The 18,507-nt window shown below is 38.3% G+C and overlaps 1 protein-coding gene across 6 annotated transcripts in view; it reads left to right on the forward strand.

Moving 5' to 3' along the window:
• The window catches only part of UNC79 (unc-79 subunit of NALCN channel complex), a 105,929-nt gene that overhangs the window by 44,043 nt on the left and 43,379 nt on the right, over positions 1–18,507 (forward strand). For 4 of the 6 annotated variants that reach the window (XM_088058197.1, XM_088058199.1, XM_088058201.1 and 1 more), the window contains exons 27-33: positions 736–801; positions 4,683–4,969; positions 8,311–8,493; positions 9,217–9,379; positions 12,237–12,389; positions 13,737–14,957; positions 16,695–16,802. In XM_088058197.1, the coding sequence (XP_087914323.1) occupies positions 736–801; positions 4,683–4,969; positions 8,311–8,493; positions 9,217–9,379; positions 12,237–12,389; positions 13,737–14,957; positions 16,695–16,802 (2,181 nt within the window). The remainder of the gene's footprint in view (positions 1–735; positions 802–4,682; positions 4,970–8,310; positions 8,494–9,216; positions 9,380–12,236; positions 12,390–13,736; positions 14,958–16,694; positions 16,803–18,507) is intronic. The other 2 variants (XM_088058200.1, XM_088058198.1) reach the window with 2 other exon arrangements.

The raw sequence follows: 18,507 nt of genomic DNA on the forward strand, positions 1-18,507 counted from the left end.
TATAATTATTAATCAGTGTATGCAGCATATGCTAGACATCTTAAAAACAGCTGTTAATGTCTCAAATGAGTTTTTGAATATATTCAGAATTCTGTTGTTAGGGAAACAATGTTCATGCAACACATCCTTCTTGCTGGCTTCTACAGGAGGACCTAGGTGCTGGAAAACCATAGGATTGTATGAAGTGCCATGCAGATACCTTTCCAATCAAAAATAAAGCTTGGTTGTTCTCATTCAGAGAACTTTGCAAACACAGATTAGTCTTTATATTCATATTGGACCTCTCATTGCTCTTATCCATATAATAGGAACTGATAAAACTTTCAAACCTGTGCTAGTGAACTGTTAACTTAAAAGGTAATTTTCTTTTCAAAGCTATCTTTGTCTCTTCTGGGCATTCCAACACTGCAATATATATTCTTTCCAACACAGTCCCCCAGAATATTTTGGGATTCTTAGGTAATCCTTCATGACCAATTACTGATGCTGCACGGGGTCAGCTGCCTGTGTGCTGACTCTTGTACCGACAAAATTAAATGATGGAGAAAATTAGGCTTATTGAACAAGACGTACAAAATCTATAGGACACACAAGTGACGTGTTCCAAGCAGTTACAGTCACTGCCTGACAACAGTGCATGAGTAAATGAACATAAATGTACTAGCACTGAATATATGCTAAGTGTAAGATGTCAGTGCTGCCTTACTAAACAGAGTTGCTCTTGTTTTTTTAAAGCTGTGAGCTTGACCAGACATGAGCAGTCTGCACCAACACTTGGAGGAACACCAGAGCAAACACCAGGTGGGTGTTACAAAGGAGGTGTGTTTTGATGGAACAGGAAGAGGAAGGCTCTAACTCTTGACTTGCTGAATCATGAGATAAACTTACACAAGATGGAAGTTGTCTAAATGGCAGAGTGAATCACATCTCAGCATGGTTCCAAAAAGTGTAAATTGAAGCTTTGCTTTCAGTCTGTACTGAAAGCTGCCTTATAAGTAAGACTTTGGAGTTGAGAGGTGGTTATTCAGTCAGCTGCCAGCAGTGCCTCACCCTCCTGTGTTTGATTGCCCACAAGTAAATATTTTCTGGACTGGCCCCATGGGTCACCTGTTTTGAGTTTGATTTTTGAGTCGGATCTTTTGAGTCCTTCAAGTTTTAAAGACAGCAGATGGAATCTTTTTGCCTGTCAGTACTGTATATTACACCTGTCTCCTCTGCAGGCTTATAGATATCTCAAGTCCCTTATTTTGTATTTACTGGTATTTTCTGAAGATGTCACCCTCCTCTCAGGCTTCTGTAGAATAGGCAGCACAGCAGGATTCAAGTAATCTCTCAGTAATGTGGCTACTGACAGTTATTGCTCTGAGTGCTGTGTAGACTGCTGACTTGGAAGTGAAAAGATGTCAGATTCAGAACTTTTCATGTTCTGTCTTCAAGACTTGGAATACTTCCAACAGATGCAAATTCCTAATCAAAATATATCAACTTATTCAGTGATTAGCTGAAAGGAAGATACTTTGTCACTGTGAGAGCTGACTAAGCTGTGAAATGAAATAGGGGAGTTTCTGAATTCGCACGATATAGCCCTGCTGTGCGAGCCCAGTGGGAGCTGGAAATCAACCAGTTCCTTACAGAACATATGTGTGGGTTGTCACAGGATCACAGAGGGGAAAAGCAACATAATGATGGAATAAGCAGGTATATCATTGGATGATTGTTCTTTATTTAATGGCACCAACCACCTGCTAAATACTGAGCTTAAAGGAATTTGTTGCAGAAGAAATGTCAATCTCACAGTAGGCATTGTTACCCATTGTTGTTTTATTAGATTTATTTTGGTATTTCTACACTTTACTTTCCAGGCTTAGGTATTTCATCACCTAAGGTTAAAACAAAGTTTCCACTAAAAATGTGTATATAAAATGCTTAATGTATCTAGTAACTACTGATCTCAAGAAAATTCTGACAATATGGTTCAGAATATGACAGATGATTTGGGAACTAGAAGACTAATTACTGTCCCTTTTCTCCTGCCCAATATTTATGATTTCTTCCTAAAAGCTTAAATGTTTGTAAAAACATTTTTTTGAGGTTTGTTTCAGTTTTAAATGCTGCGTTGGGGTACTGAGCATATCTGATTCTGCTAAGGAACTGACTGGCTCCTAAACAGAGACCGTACATCTGTTGTAGAAAAACATGTATTTTATACATAGCCCTTGAATGAACCAATTTTCATGCTCATCTGTTCTTTCTAGATCTAAAACAGGCATCCTTGCACAGTCCAAATGCAAGCTGAATTCAGTGTGCATTCTGTATGGATTAAACACCAGGATCATGTATTTGTTCCTATGTTCTCTACAGTATCCTGGACAGTCAGTGAGAGAGTTTCATTGATAGGGATCATAGCTGGGATGATGAAGCATGATTTGGTTCTGATCTGATGCTTTATGTTACATTGTGATATACCTTTAAGTAATTTGAAGGTAAAGGGGTCTGATATAAGAGGCACATGAATAAAGAAAGGAATCTTTGCAGGTAAGGCTAGATTGAATTCAGGCATGGAGGCTGTGTATTACCCGGCTATCTGTGTGTTTGGTGATATGAGAAGGTTTTGATGAGGGTTGGGGATATGTGTGTGTATCTATATACCTTGTATAGGCACATACAAATGCACGTGAATTTTAAGGGATTAAAGTTACTTTAGCCACTGTAAAGACAGAGCTGTCTTGGTTTTGCATTCCTAGCTTGGATTTAAACAGCCTCATATGATAACAGGATACCCTGTATATTGTGTTGATGAAATGAACGTTTAGTTCAGGTTTGATATAACCTACGACTCATTCCAGACAGCAGAAATTTTTCAGATTCTGAAAATCTATTGATTAAACAGGATTGTACAGCTTTTGTAGATTTAAACAAGTAGTTCTTGATTGCTGGTTTTTTTGAGGTTCCTACATCAGAAATAAAAACAGTGTAACTGACATTCCATAGACTTGATCCTTAGTAGAGCTATGACAAACAAATCAGAGTGAAGTTCTGTTCACTCTATCCTACTGTATAGTTTTCCCTGAGGGTAATGTATGAGAAATGAGATTTTTAATGCATCAGAAGGTGTAGTTATATTTCTGGAAAAGTAAAATGTCGGGAAAAGTCCTGGGAAGTATCTGTTAGCTGGTGTTAGAGTTATGAAACACGTTCAAAATTGAACATTTTATCACTGAGCTTCTAAATTATATTGTTCAGCAAGTGAAAATAAAATGGTTTAATCTTTTTAGATTAATTACTCTTTCTATTTGGAGAACCAGTATTTATTTAGAGCCCAATGATCTTTTCATTCATTTCATCTTATCTCCTTCTTTACTTTACTGAAAATCTCACAACATATTATAGAGATGAAAATAAATAGGGCTGAATAATACAGTCAGATATAGTCCTTAGGAAAATTGTGTCTTTAATGATATAATTCCATAGAAAATTTTAACCTGGGTGTAATATTATATAAGAATATAAGATTATTTCTCAGTGTATGTCCATGAAGCTAAGATTACTTTCTGTGTACGTTATTGAAGTACTTCTGGAAATGGTTTTTGCTTTATCTCTGATTCTAATTATTACAGAATTCACTGTTTTCTATTTGTATCTGCAAATCTTGGTCCAGCAAAAGCTTTGGTAGAGAATTTCCATTTTGAAGGAGGGTTTTTAAGTAAAAAAATCCCAGTGCAAACTGTCTGGAACAAAAAAATATGGTATAACATAAACTTCATTATTTCTTCTAACCCAAATAAGACCAATAAAGAAAAGTTATTCTTAATAGAAGTGGATCTGAAAATTCCAGCTCCCTCCATAGTTTCAATTTTCACCTGTCACAGAAATGACAAACATCTCCCATGCTTTGCAAAACAGCCAAACAAACATTTGTTCACTCACCAGTATAAATGCAACATACTTGAAATTTTTTTTTAAAAAATTACAGACATTGCAGTTCTTCTTGTGAAGAACCTAAGACAGATGCAGTTGTACCAGCAAAGGAGTCCTTTGTCAGAATAGCACATCATATTGAGAATATGGGTAAATTATTAGAATATTAGAATATTAAAATAACACTATTTATTTACAAGTTATTTGTAGTAATACAAGTTATTTAAGAGAAATACAGGCTTGTACTAATAGGGGAAGTCTTCATTCTTTGTATAATCATTATTTGGTACAATTTTCAGTATTTCCTACCCTTGTCATTTTGTACATTTTCCACTGGCAAAGACTGATGTCTGTTAATGTTTACTGAGGAAAGACTGACAACCATACCAGATGAGAACTTGGTGGGATTTGATGGACGTGAAAGAACAATAATGTTCGATTTGGGGGAAATGAACTGGGATGGGCAATAAAGTGCTCCACTAAATATAGGAAAGCTGAGAAATGGAGTTGAGTGTACAGGGTATCAGAGTTTTCTGTAGCAGAAACAGTAGGTGTTTCTGCACTGTTGGACCTGAGGCAACAGAGGAGCAATGTCCTTAGAAATGCATGCCTGTCTCCTGCAATTTCACTGTATGTATTTGGGCAGAAATGGAGGAGTGAATTCTGGAAAAAAAATCTGGTGTGTTCTATACCCTTTTTCTAGGATTTACAGAGTTTACACAGTAATCTCCAGTGTCTGATACCAATGTCTCTTGTGCCCATAGGACAACCTTCCCCAGAGAATGATAATACAATAAAAGACCTGCTGCCAGAGGATGCTGGGATTGACCATCAGACTGTCCACCAGCTCATTACAGTGCTCATGAAGTTCATGGCAAAGGATGAGAGCAGCGCAGAGTCAGACATCAGCAGTGCTAAAGCTTTCAACACAGTCAAGCGCCATCTGTACGTCCTGCTTGGCTACGATCAGCAGGAAGGATGCTTCATGATTGCACCCCAAAAAATGCGTGTTTCAACCTGCTTTAATGCCTTTATTGCTGGAATAGCACAAGTACGTGAAGCCACTTACTAGTTTTTACTGCTATTTATTATTGCCTGTTGTTGAAATAATGGTAGCACAGCCTTCTTTGTAGCAAAATAATAGCTGAATGAGGTAATCCTACTTAAAACTTAAACACTTTTCCAGCTTGTGAAAGAGTCTAAAGTTGCTGCGTCACTGGCAAAGAGACTATAGTTTTGTGTGCAGGGAGGCATACAGATACTACCACTGTATGAAAAATTAGAGACTGCTTCTAACCTCTGCCTTCTACACTAGCTTTTGAATGCCTTACTTTCCTCATGAGCATTTCCTCCCTTCTTCTGGGATTTATACATTCGTGTTTTGCTTCCCTATGTGAATGGTCTGTGAACTCTTCAACATTCTTCACTTCGTAGGAGGCTGCTCATTTTTCTTTCTGACAGTGGACCAGGACTTTCTGTTCTCCCTTTCCTAGGGAGTACTATTGCCATAATGAACTTTTGCCTATATTGCTATGATAAATGACCAAGCACATCCTTGCCTTGTGCCTCCTTTCTCCATCTTGTAAAGAGGACCATAATTTTCTACCTCACAAGGCTCTTCTAAGGCTCAATTAATTCCCACTGATAGAGTAGTGGGCTGAAAAATGTTCCGTACTTGCAGTGGAGCATCATCATCACTTCAATGTTTTTTCCTTATCACAGTCTCTCATAAAGGATTACCTTAGGGGAAGAAGAGGGCTGTAATTTCAGATGTCTGCTGTAACCTTCAAACTTTGCTCAAAGCTATCCTTGTCTCTTCTGGACCTGCAGTTCTTACTGATATTTTCAGGTTCATGCATTGGAGTCAGTGATTTTTCAAAGTTAAATGTGATGTTGATAGTTGGATAAACTGTCACAGCTGGGGAGATGTCAGGTATCTGTATTTCAGGAGGTAAAATAGATGGTGTTAATGCAAACTGGGTAGCTGCAGATGCTTTGGGTTCCATTGTCCCAGAGCACTATGGCTCAGTGTTAATCATCTTTCATTTGTGCAGTTTTAAATTAAAGAGTGTAAAAGGAGATTCAGACCTGTTGCTCTTGTATTGAGAGTCTGGAAGTGGCAGTTTGGATCACAGGGCAGCATCTTCCACGTTTGTGTTTCCAAGCGTTTTCCGAGTTTGGAAGCCCAAACTTCAGTGATTATAATTGGCCTGATTTTCAGAAGTACTCCTTACTGCAGCTGTAAATATCAGCCCCTGCCTTTCTCTTCCACCTTTGAAATGTCTTGTGTGAGCCAAATTCACCATTTGTGTTTAAAAACTTTACAACCGAATTCTAGTTCCTCTGATGTCAAAAGGAGAGTAGGCCAGGATTTTTCACTGTGCAGCAGACATCAACTTTAATTTGTATTTTTGGAAAATTCTTTTCTTAGCTGTAGGGCTGCCTTTTTATTGGAATCACCTTTGTTGCAAGAGAAATGCCATGTGCAACCCGAAGATGTATTTACAGAGTGAAAACTTAGTACTGAGCTCTATTTCAGTTGCTCTTCTTTCCCAAGCCATAAATACTTGCCGTCAGCTCCACAAAAAAAAAACCAAAAACAAACAAAAGTTGGGATTAGGTTGTCTTGCTGGTTCTTTAATTTTGATTCCAATCTTTGTTCGAGTGGACAGTTCAATTAAAAAAAAAAAATCAAATGTCTCAGTATTTTTCACGGTAAACTCCGAGTGTTTAGGACTCCCGGAGGCCCGGGTTTCTCTGCAGTGGCCGTGCTTGCCCGCGCGGCGGCGCTGCTGCCGCAGCGCGTTGGCCTGGCGCGGGCTCCGCTCCGCCCCTCCCGCGGCCTTCATTCCCTTCTTGCTTCATTTCCTCATTCCCTCATTCCTTCATTCCCTCATTCCTTCATTTCTTTATTCCCTCATTCCCTCATGCCTTCTTTTGCTCAGCGCCAGGCATGTTCATGTTACAGGATTAGGCAGCGCTCTGTCTGCTTTGTATGGATGAGCTGTTCCTGACGGTGCTGTGTAACTATCGTTCCCTGAGGGAACACGGCGTCACGGGCTGGGGCCGAATTTGGTGATTATAAATCATATATTCGACTGGCTCACCCTACATGGATAGACGTGGGATTCATCTCTTTAGCTCTACACATGCAACATGAGTATTTGAGACAGCTGCACATCAAACTGGAGAATTTTGCAGGGAAAATCTAGTCAGCTTGTTGACCACGAGTTTGTTTGTAAATTAGTCTCATCTGCTTGTTCTGATTAAAACAAAAAAAACAAACCAAAAGAAGTATAGACTGTTTAGATGTAGAGAGCTGCTGATAAAGTTCAGTAAGTCCACTGAAACTGCAGGGGTGTGTTAGATTTCAGGGGTTGTGCTGGAGTTGCCTTGGCCTGCTGTTACGCCTTCCCGGGTGTAGGGCAGCATCAGACACGAGGCCTTTGTGGAGCCTTGTTATGATCTACTTTAGCTGTTGATCTCAGCATGTGTGATTTTAGAAATAGCTCAGGCTGGAAGTCTGATAAAAAGGTTGCGAAAAATGGCATTGCAGTTTCAAGTGAAAGCACAGTTGTGCCAGGGTAATGGAATATATGGCTTCACTGTGCTTTTGAATCACTCCTAGGATTCAAACCACTGACCCCAAATAGCATGGTGCTCTTCAAAGGTCATGATAGAGGCAAGGCATGTGACTGACAGTAATCACAGCAACCTATCTGCAGCAACACCACTACCTAAGATCGATGAGCATTTTATTTAGAGCAAGATATTTTTCATTTGCTTTACTCTTGGATCCTTTAGGATTTGTGTGCTTAAACTTCCTGCATAATATAGTAGACACTCTTACCTTTGGTGGAGAGTGGGAACCTAGTGTCATTACCTGATTCCAGAACCTGGGGCTTAAAAAAGTCTAATGCATAATGTTGCAAGCTTATTGAGAACAAAAATGAAAACTGCCATTTTTGTTAAAATGTTAATACAATGTTAATACAAAGCCCCCAAATAACCAAACTACTCAACCTCCAAAATTCACAAGTGCATCCTGTCAAACATGGGGTGTACATGATACGGTTTTGTGTATTGAGGCATGATCAACTTGTACTATAATACAAGGCTATTTTAGCATAATATATTTTATGAACTTGCCAGTGTATCTTAAAATTTAAACTGTGCTGAATGAAAGGCTTTCAGAACACATTTTGTTTCATTCTGCCTATCTGGCTAAAATGAGAAGGTGGCAAGCTGGCAGAAAGCTTTTAAATGGTAGTGAGATTTCCTTAAAACCACTGATTTCTTTTCCCTTACCTAATACCTGAAATGTAATCATTATTTTGTTTTTTAACGTCAGTGGATTTGGTTTTGGTGAGGTAACTCCTGTGTTCTTTTCAGGTGATGGACTATAACATTAACCTGGGAAAACACCTTCTTCCCTTGGTGGTGCAGGTGTTGAAATATTGCACTTGTCCTCAGCTAAGGCATTACTTTCAGCAGCCTCCTCGCTGCTCTCTCTGGTCCCTCAAACCTCACATTCGGCAGATGTGGTTAAAGGCCTTGCTTGTTATTCTCTATAAGGTGAGTGGTCTTAACAAGACACTGTCCACAGAAAAATTTTCAATTTGAAATTTGTTACAGGGAACACCTAAATGTATGGCAAGTGAATGGAACTGTAAAAGACAATTTTCTTTCTTATACTTACTTGCTGTGTTTAATTTCAGTGTCTGAAATAGTTAGGATTTAGTTTGTATTACTGACTTCCTCTGTGCTTCTGCAGTCTTTGTCTTTCAAGTGTTTACCTGAGGAAGGAAAATATGGATATTAGAATAGGAAAATGACATATGAAATTCCAGTGAGGAGTATTTTGAGTAACTTAGAATTAGTTTTAAAAAAACAGTAATAACTTTAAAGGGGGGAGTGTGTTAGTTTAGCAGTTTGTATTCTTCAGATAAGTGATGCTTTTTAGGAAATGCTGTTAAAGTGTAAGGTATTTATGGAGCGAATTGAGCTGAAAATACTTTCGATGTGCTTAACAAATTTCTAGCAGGTCTACAGGGTGTACAAGGAAGTGCAGACATTAATGTTACTAATATGGACTTCTAATACTTTATTAAAATGATTTTGTGTACAAAGATGACAACAGTCCTGCTTCTCATGATATATTTAGAAGTGTATAATCAAGGGAAGGCAAAGGGCATCCAGCTGACAATATTATTGTAATTTTTCTGTTTTGCTGCCTAAATGCTTATCCAAGGAGAAAAGTTAGTTTTTAAGCTGAAGTTTTTCTCTTTTGCTGAACAGTACCCCTACAGAGACTGTGAAATCAGCAAGATTGTACTTCACCTAATCCACATCACAGTCAATACCCTCAACGCTCAGTATCACAGCTGCAAGCCTCATGCAACTGCTGGCCCTTTGTATAGTGACAACAGTAACATAAGCCGATACAGTGAAAAGGAGAAAGGTACTTTCAACACTCTAATTTGTATGAGAGTCATTGGTTTAATTCATTAAGTCTTGCAGATGTTGTAAAAATGGATAAATACAGTCTGAACTTTAGAACATAATACTTGGAATTGAGTCTGAAGTGTTACTTACCTGACTGACCAGTATAGGCAAGTATGATAAGAGATATTCTCAGCTGCTCTGTAGGCTGAGCATAACACAGTGGTCTCACATCCTTTATGGGAGTGTATCTTAGACTTAATGGTTCAGTCACCATGTCTGGATAGTCCTTGGCCTTTTCTATGGCAGTGCTAGGTGATCCTGCCAACATATAAAGTGTGCAACCAGCCTGACACCACATTCTGATTTTACTTTGTAATAAAGTGAAATAGTCGCACATATTGATGCTGAAAAGAGAAGGCTATGAATTCAGTCTATAGTTTGCTTTTCTCTTTAAAGGAGCGGAAGTTGACAAGGTTAATGCAAACGTGTAGGTGGATGTCTAAAGGCAAAAGAAGGTTCAATACTTTGTGTCTGATTGTGAGCTCTGTATGTGCTTGCTAGGTGTTGCAGAGGTACTGTGATGGTGTGAACTGGTGTAAACTTGGGACTTCAGATGCCATGTTGCCACTGAGTGTAATTCCTTAGGTTTGTGAAGTTAGTTACATAACAAGTGCTAATGATTAACAGGTTCTTTTGATATTCTGTAGCCTTCTTTCAGTTATTTTGCCTTTTAGCTGCTTATTTGCTGTTTACATCTTCCTTCTCAAATAGTCTTTGTAGTATGCAGCAAACTCTTCTGAAGAAAAATCTGAGAAACGCCCTTGTTTTCCTGTCAGTACCTTTTCCTCTTCTGCTGCTTGTTGCTTGTGAAAAGATTTCCAGCAAAACAAGAGCACAATATTTAGTTTACCTGAACACCCTATTATCCTGCTCTAGCAAATTAAAGCAATCTTAATGTAGATTTAAAGTACATATTGCATAACCTCACTCAGTTGGACATTTTGTATTGCTAGTGGAAGGCTAAGAGGGTTAAGACAACTGTAGCCTTACTGTGAATTTGTCTTTGTTTTGAGACAAGTTGACTTAATTCATAATGACTTACTTTTATAATGCATTTCTAAAATGCATTAATTTTCTGGATTGATTCTGAGAGGTTTTAAAGACAAACTGAGGTGCCCAAGTACCCCGCTTGTCCAGTACTGGTTCCCTGGGTGGCCTTGTGTCTCATTTCAACATTGTTCCTTATGTTTACAGTAAGGAGAATAATATTTACTTGCTTTCCAAAGCTGTTGTGAAGGACTTTGGGCTGCACAGAGGTAAACCATAAATGGGCAAATGTTACTCTGTAAATACTGTCTTAACCGTAGGGCTTGTTTTCTTTCTTTGTGGAAAGGCTGCAGAAAAAGGAGGATGTAGAAAAGTTTTCTTTCACCTCCAAAAAGCAGCCAATGTATTTCCATAGGGACTTGGAAATTGAAGCCTTTCCCACCTTTTCTAAAGAGACTTGTTTAATCAGTGGCCAGGTAGTGTCTATGTGTTGCTGTCATCATCAGAGGTGGTGTTTAGATAGTGAACAGATGAGGATTTGGTTGTCAGGCAGCAACAATTCTTATGCTAAAGATGGATTTCCCTGCTACTGAACTTTTTTCCAAATTTTTGTGCCAAACTTCGTTGTGGGGATTATGAGTATTTCGGGGACTAAGTGTAGAGTGCTGTAGTATTGATGCTAAATATTGTGACAAGAAGCATTTGTTGCTAAGGGGAAGAAGAACTTACACATAGGATATGACATTAAAAGTGATCTTCTAACTTATTAAAACCAGTTCCTGTAGAAATTCTTGCTATCAACTTTGATTAATTTTTCTGTATTCGTCATTTCAATTATGTATCTTGGCCCTGATGCCTTTACGTGGCAGTTTCATAGTTTGACATGTACTAGCAGCTTCCCAGCAATTTCAAAGCAAAAGATATTTATGTCTCATTTAAGTCTTCAGTTTTTGTCCATTCTAGCCCTTTGACTTACTTGCCCCTTTACTCCCAGACACCAAATGCGTTTCCTCTCCATATTTGCTTGCTAGAATAAACAAGGCAAACTTTGTTTTTCTTTTGAGTGCTCTGTTTTCTTTTTTGTCGTAGTAGTGTTTCTTATTTCCTTGGAGATGAATCACTGGACATAGAATTACAGAATGATTCCACATGATAGATATGGAATTTTTTCTTTTTTTTTCTTTTTTTTTTTTTTTTAATAATAGCCATTTCATATAGATGGTATGGCTTTTTTTATTTTCTGATAAATGGATTTGGGTCTTTCATTCTTTGCCATTTTCATCTGGCTGATCTCAAATAAGGGCATAATGTTTTACTATTACTACTTAGATCAATAATTTCATAATTCATACTCTTAGGTCTTATTCTATTACTATTACCATTATCAGATTCCCAAGATGATCCATTTCTTCTTTTTTCACTTTCTTATTTTGCTGGTTTATTACTTACCTTGCAGTTCTTTCACTAATTTCCATCTTCTTCAATTTACCATTTCTCACTGAGCACTACAGAAGTTCCTTACTCAAGTCAGTGTCCCGATCTAGTGTATTTCTTCCATCTAGAGAATCTATATTATTATCAGTAAAGAAGATCAACTTAGAATGGTAAAAGCTTTGTTATGCTTTTGTTGCACTGGAACCCATTTTTCATTTGTCTCTGACCTTAACTCAAGATGTAACAAGAATGACAAACCTGGGATACAAATTTTCTTACAAACTTTGTTTTTTAATTCAAGTTTAATTGACACTAGCTGAGGTTTTGTTACATAGCTTTCCATTCAAGAAATTGCACTCTCTTAAGAATAATAACATTTGTTCTTTTTCCAGCAGAGGAAGACAGTGTTTTTGATGAATCTGATATTCATGATACACCAACTGGACCTTGCAATAAAGAGTCTCAAACTTTCTTTGCAAGACTGAAAAGAATTGGTGGCAGCAAAATGGTGAAATATCAACCAGTTGAGATGAATGCTCAGAGAAGTATGAATTATTTTTTTGGTGTAAACTCATGCAGAAATACAATTTCCTACTCTTAGTTTCAAGCTACCAACTTTCTTTGTACAGTTTGTTGCACTGCCTAATTTTAATATAACTACTGTGACTCTGAAGAACACTCATTTCCAATTTCTTTCAGGAATCTCAAAGTAGGCACTTCAGAGTAAAAATACCTAAAATCAGCAGTTGTTTTTTGAAACATTAAACTCTTTTGAATTAAAAAACAATTAAGATGATTTTTTGAATTTTCTTCAACCATCCGGCTGAAGACTTTTTACTTAAATTATTTTTTCCCAGAAACTGATTTTGTTCATAAGGTGGGACTCTATAGTAAGCAAATTTGTTGTTGCTGCTGCAAATATTATGGTTTTCCATTGGCAAAAATGGGGTTTTCAAAAAGTAGAAACTATTTTGATTTCAAATTTAGGTGTCTGGAATCAACAGCCGGAAAAAGTTGAAGAGATTTTCACTACCATCCACCTGCCTGTTTTTTTTTTCCTTTAAGATGTTTGCAGAGGGAGGGGAAGTGATTCTGGCTAGAGCAAACACTTGAACTTCTGTCACTGTTTTTTTCTGCACAGTGATTTGTATGTGGAGAATTTTGAAATATGGAGATATTAATGATTGGGAATATTCTGGTTTATGTGAAAATATGTAAATAATAATAATAATAATAATAATAGTAATAACAACAACAATGGTGATAATCTTTGAAAATGTTCTCAGTGAGTGTGTTCACATAGCAAAGAATCAGTGCAGTGGCAGTGCCAGAAGGTGCAGCTGTGCTCACTGCCATTCTCCCCAGGATGAGGAGGGAAGACTGAGTGTTGTGATAGCTGCTGGACCCTACTGGGTTCCAGGAGCACCAGGGAAAAATTCTCTGATCTCAGGTTTCTGCTGCATTATCCTCACTGCCAATACCGCCCTTGCTTCTTGAATCAGAAGCATCCATTTTAAGCCTGTTCTGCTGCAGTAAATAACAGGTGTACTACATGCAGCCATCCCAAGTATCTGTGGAAATTACATGCCTATGCCACCTCCTTTCAGTGCACAAAGTTAAACAGTCTATCTTCATTGTACATTTGTCCAGGATGAATAAACTTTGGGCAGCATTTAGGTAAACTCTACTATCCAAAATAGCAGGTTTTTGTTATTATTTATTGTAAAAATCCATGTAATTTGAGGTTAAATCTGAGGTTAAAATGCAGGCAATTTTGACTAATAGTGGGCTTGTATTTAAAATGTCAGTCATGTTGAATTGTGATATAAAGATGAAGGTATCTGCTGAAAGTCTCCAACTGAGGTAGTATTAGCTTTTTCTGTTTTGATCAGGTGAAATAGAGCTGGCTGAATATAGAGAGACGGGGGCCTTACAAGACAGTATTCTCCGCTGTGTGAGAGAAGAAAGCATTCAGAAAAAAAAACTGCGCTCTCTAAAACAAAAATCTCTTGATATAGGGAACGCAGACTCCCTGTTGTTCTCATTAGACGAACATCGCAGGAAGTCCTGCATAGACCGGTGTGACTTAGAAAAGCCTCCTGTCCCTGCTGCTTACACCACGCACAGGCAGAGCGATTATGGACGGTCTCGGCAGAATTCTTCTACTAAAGCTGAAAATATAGACGCACAAGAAAGCCTTCCCCATACAGAGAGTTTCCAGGAAACAAAAAGACCTGTCATCCCAGAGGTTAGGCTAAATTGCATGGAAACCTATGAAGTGAAAGTGGACTCCCCAGTTAAAACTGCTGGTCCCAAGGAAGATTTAGATCTGATAGATTTATCCTCCGATTCAACGTCGGGTCCTGAAAAATATTCAGTGCTCTCCACTTCAGACAGTGACTCTTTAGTCTTTGAACCACTTCCTCCCCTTAGAATAGTGGAGAGTGATGAAGAAGAAGAAACAGCAAACCCTTCGAATGACGAGGTCTCTGGCAAAACTGCTGTTTCATCTCCAGTTCCTATCAATGTGTCTGCACTCAGCCTCAGCACAACTCCGCTGGTACAGTTCAGCATTGAAGATTGCTCCAAGGACATTAGTTCTAAGGATACAAGCAACAGTGCTTCAGCGGGAATAGAGGAGGTAATTTCCACTTCTCCCAAAGATCAGAAGGAGTCTTCAGAGTTAGTTAAGCCAGAAGAATTTCAGGACATGTCCTCTGGAAACTCACTAACGCTGAAACAGAAAAGGGACCTGCTGCAGAAATCATCTGCCCTTCCAGAAATGTCCCTTGATGATAACTCTGAGCTTGGTGTGGAGGAAATTAAACCCAGTGGAACAATTCCAAGCCCAAATGTAAAGACAGTCCTTATCAAAGTCCCCGAAGATTCTGAAAGGCAAACAGAAGGGGATAAACTTGATACCAATACAGAGTCTGACACCGAACAAAACACAGAGCAGAAACAAGAAGGGGAGACTGAAGAGTCAGAATTTAAGATTCAGATTGTTCCTCGCCAGAGGAAGCAGAGGAAGATTGCTGTGAGTGCTATTCAGAGAGAATACCTGGACATTTCTTTTAACATCCTTGACAAGCTGGGAGAGCAGAAGGAGGCAGGTGAGCTTACTCACCTGATCAAAAGGCTTATTTTTGTGTGAAGGTTTTAGTAGCAGATCTGTGTAAGGAGATGTATGTATATATGGTGAGACATGGGTATTTATAGCATCTGAAGTGCTAGCTGAGTGCTTTCAGGTGCTTGTTTCTCACAAGGAATGTGCTAACCATTCAGGTATGATGAATGTGTGAAGGGCCCATTTGAAAAGGAAGTGGAATTCTGTTACAAAAACACTCATTCTGATATCCAAGTTAGGAAATGAAACTCCCTGTCCTCTTTATGCTGGGAGTCAGAAAAATGGTCATATTTCTGTGCCTTTTATCCTGCTAATCTAGTCCAGGCTACACTGATTCTCTTTTGGTGTAGTGATTTTTGGCCCTTATTTCTTTTCCCAGCATAAGGCAGTGGAAAGCAGAATGAATCACAAAGTGCAAGGCTGAGCAGGCTGTAGACTTCAGAAGTAAGAGCATTTGGAATTAGCCACAGTTTGCATATAGACATAGACATAAACATATCTTTTGTTTTTATACACTAAAACCTGTTTGTATCCTTCTTTGAACTGGGTGTCCACAAAGTTTTCATGGTCTGTGTTTTTTAAAGATCTAAAATTCAAAGATGGGTAATCCACTGTGTACCCTAAATTTTTTTTCAATGCAAAGATTTTTCTCTAAGTTTTTTCAGGTAGAGAGAAAGGAAGTTTTAGCTTTTCCTCAGATTCCAATTGGATCTATCAAACCGTTTGAAAAACTGTATGCTGTTGCCTTTTTAATTTCTTGGCTGTTTTTTTCTCCCTAGGATTTTTCAGTTATTAGAATTTTACCAGGTTTTTAAACATATTAATGAAAAAGGACAGAATCTGCCAGGCCTCAGTTCTTTGTTGCCATTAAAGTGAGGGGGAATATTTATGCATTCCTGACTGTACTTTTTTCCTAATTACTTCAAAGGGAATCACAGTACAAATTTTTCTTAGGAAATTCCACTTTTACAAGGTGAAATTGTTCCATATAATGCTAGTTACACTGTTCCCTTTATGTTTCAGGCCTGTCATCCCATTTATGGTTCTAATAAGCTGAAGAACTACTGGAGCTTTATAAAAATTAAAGAGAGCTGAGTGCTTTTGAACCTTTCATATAGAGAAGCGTGGTCTTGAAAGAATTGTTCAATTAGACTCAGTGCTTTTTTTTGACTGTTAACAAGGGCCAGTTTTCATGCAGTGATGAACACTGTTACCCTTGAAACTGCTTGTCAGGGCTGTCCCAGTTCTGAAACACCACGTGGAACCTTTTTAATGCAGAGTTTTAAACTGTGAATCTTCAGGATCAAATACTAGGTCAGCAGCCTCTTGAATAAAAACTGCTGATATGTTGGAGTTAAGGCTTTTAAAAGATGCTAAGCTGTCACTTAAACTAGTTTTACATCAGTGGTCTCTCTTATTTCCATGTTGGTGGTTCCAATAATCACTTGAGTGGAATCATTATCAAATTCTATGTGCATTTATTAATCGTGAGTTCTAAAGACCATAGGCAGAATTCTCCTTTAAAAAGTGATTTTAAGAAATAGATCCCTGTGCCCCTATAAAAATTCTTATGACAAACACACTGAATCCTGTTAAAACTACTGGGAATCCCAGATGGTGAATGGATGACTGAAATGATGTGAAAGGGCATCTAGGTAGAAGGAAGGTAAAAAACTTCGTTGATTTTAAATGTTGAGAGTTTAAGCATGATTTTCACATGCAGATCCTGCTGCCAAAGGACTTTCAACACTGGAAATGCCAAGAGAGTCATCATCTGCACCAACCCTTGAAGCAGGTGTTCCAGAGACAAGTAGTCACTCTTCCATATCAAGTAAGTTTACCTATGGTTTGAGGATTAAAATCAAAGTTACTGTATTTGTGCATCAGATATGCATCATGTATGGTAAATTCCTTCCTCTGAGTTCCCTTGATTCTTTGAAGCATAGCTGTTTTGGATATCATTAGAACTGTTGAATCTCTGATGGTCAGCAGCATTTTAATGGCTAGTAGCTAAAGATTTTCTCTTGGGACATGGCAAGTTTGACAAATGTGGTTTTCTTGAATTAAAGTAGGTAGCAGCTGAAAGCAGTAATTCCACTAAAGCTGAATGTTTATTTTCCTCTGTGAGAAAGCATTGTCAACTGTCAGTGCACAGAAGAAGATGAGAGTCCACAGGACTGTTACTATGGCCTTTGGTACATTTTTTGCTGTACCTTAGGGAAAAAATCTCTTGCAATTTTTATAAAATCCCTTGAATGCCACTTCCTCAGCTGCTTGCTGAAATGTGGTATCTCTTTATCTGGGACTTCCATAACCATTTCAGTTGAAAGTGGACTGTATTGTGTAAAGCAGACATGACACATGGCTTAACAGAGCACATGACGATAAGAAGGTGGAGGTACCTTAGAACACTTAGCAAAATTCAGAATGGTGTGTCCATCTAGGTACCACATCTGTAGGCCAGTGGGACAGAACTGTGGCTAGTGAAATAGGGAGGGGAAATAACTTATTTTGATACCAATGAACTGCTAGGTCAGCTCAACTGTCTTACTGAACTTCAATTTCAGATTGCTATAGCAATGTTAAATTTTAGTTTCTGAAATTCATCATCTGCTAATTTTTTTGGAAAGAATGTCTGGCTTATTGAAGGAAGAATGTTATTTTAGACATGCTAATTGAGTACCTCCCCAGTTTTCCCACAAGCATATCAGGTCATGTGCATCTTATAGAGTACATTTGTTGGCCACCTAATATACAGATGTCACTTACTAAAGCAGCTCAAGAGGTGCCAGTTAAGACCTATCTCTCTTGCTTTTAGCCTAGTGCTAGTGGTTCCTGTAAATTCCAACATATGAAACTGGGAATGGTACCTATATGATGTTGAGCCTCCATTCCTATGTAAATATTTATTTTCTCTTTCTGGAAACTTGCCTCAGTTTCCAACTGCAAAAAGGGATATTAGTTCTTCCATTGTGTCTCTTGTACATTTAGACTGAAATGTTTTTAATCTTCTACTATATATCTTTACAGTGCTTTGCATAGTAGGCCCTGATCTGGCCTGTGAGCACAAGACGCTTCTGTAACACTAATAGTTAATATTACTTGTTCAGCCAGTGCCTGGCCACACGAAGCAAACATCTTTGACTGCAATGGGAAGATTTTGCCTTTGGACTTCTCTTTTTGAGTAGAGAATTCTATACAAACAGAAGGATTGACCAGATCAGTAGATAACAAATGAAAAGTGTTGCCAGCCACTGTATGAAGGTTATTGACCTTTTAATGTGCTTGTTAGGTTTCTTGTAGAAAACCTGATAGAGGAAAACTTCCTCCCTGTCATGGTCTAACCCCAGCCAGAACCCAAGCCCTGGACAGCAGGATAGGGGAGAGAACAGGAAGGATAAAACCTGGAAAACTCATGGGCTGAGAAAATGACAGTTTTGTAGGGAAAGCAAAACCTGTGCATGCAAACAGAGCAAAACAAGGAATTAATTCACTGCCTCCCATGGGCAGGCAGGTGTTCAGCCATCTCCAGGAGA

The sequence above is a fragment of the Pseudopodoces humilis genome, chromosome 7, assembly GCF_049639895.1.
Source record: "Pseudopodoces humilis isolate 2021_Gansu_Grassland_sample_001 chromosome 7, ASM4963989v1, whole genome shotgun sequence".
Taxonomy (NCBI): Eukaryota; Metazoa; Chordata; class Aves; order Passeriformes; family Paridae; genus Pseudopodoces; species Pseudopodoces humilis.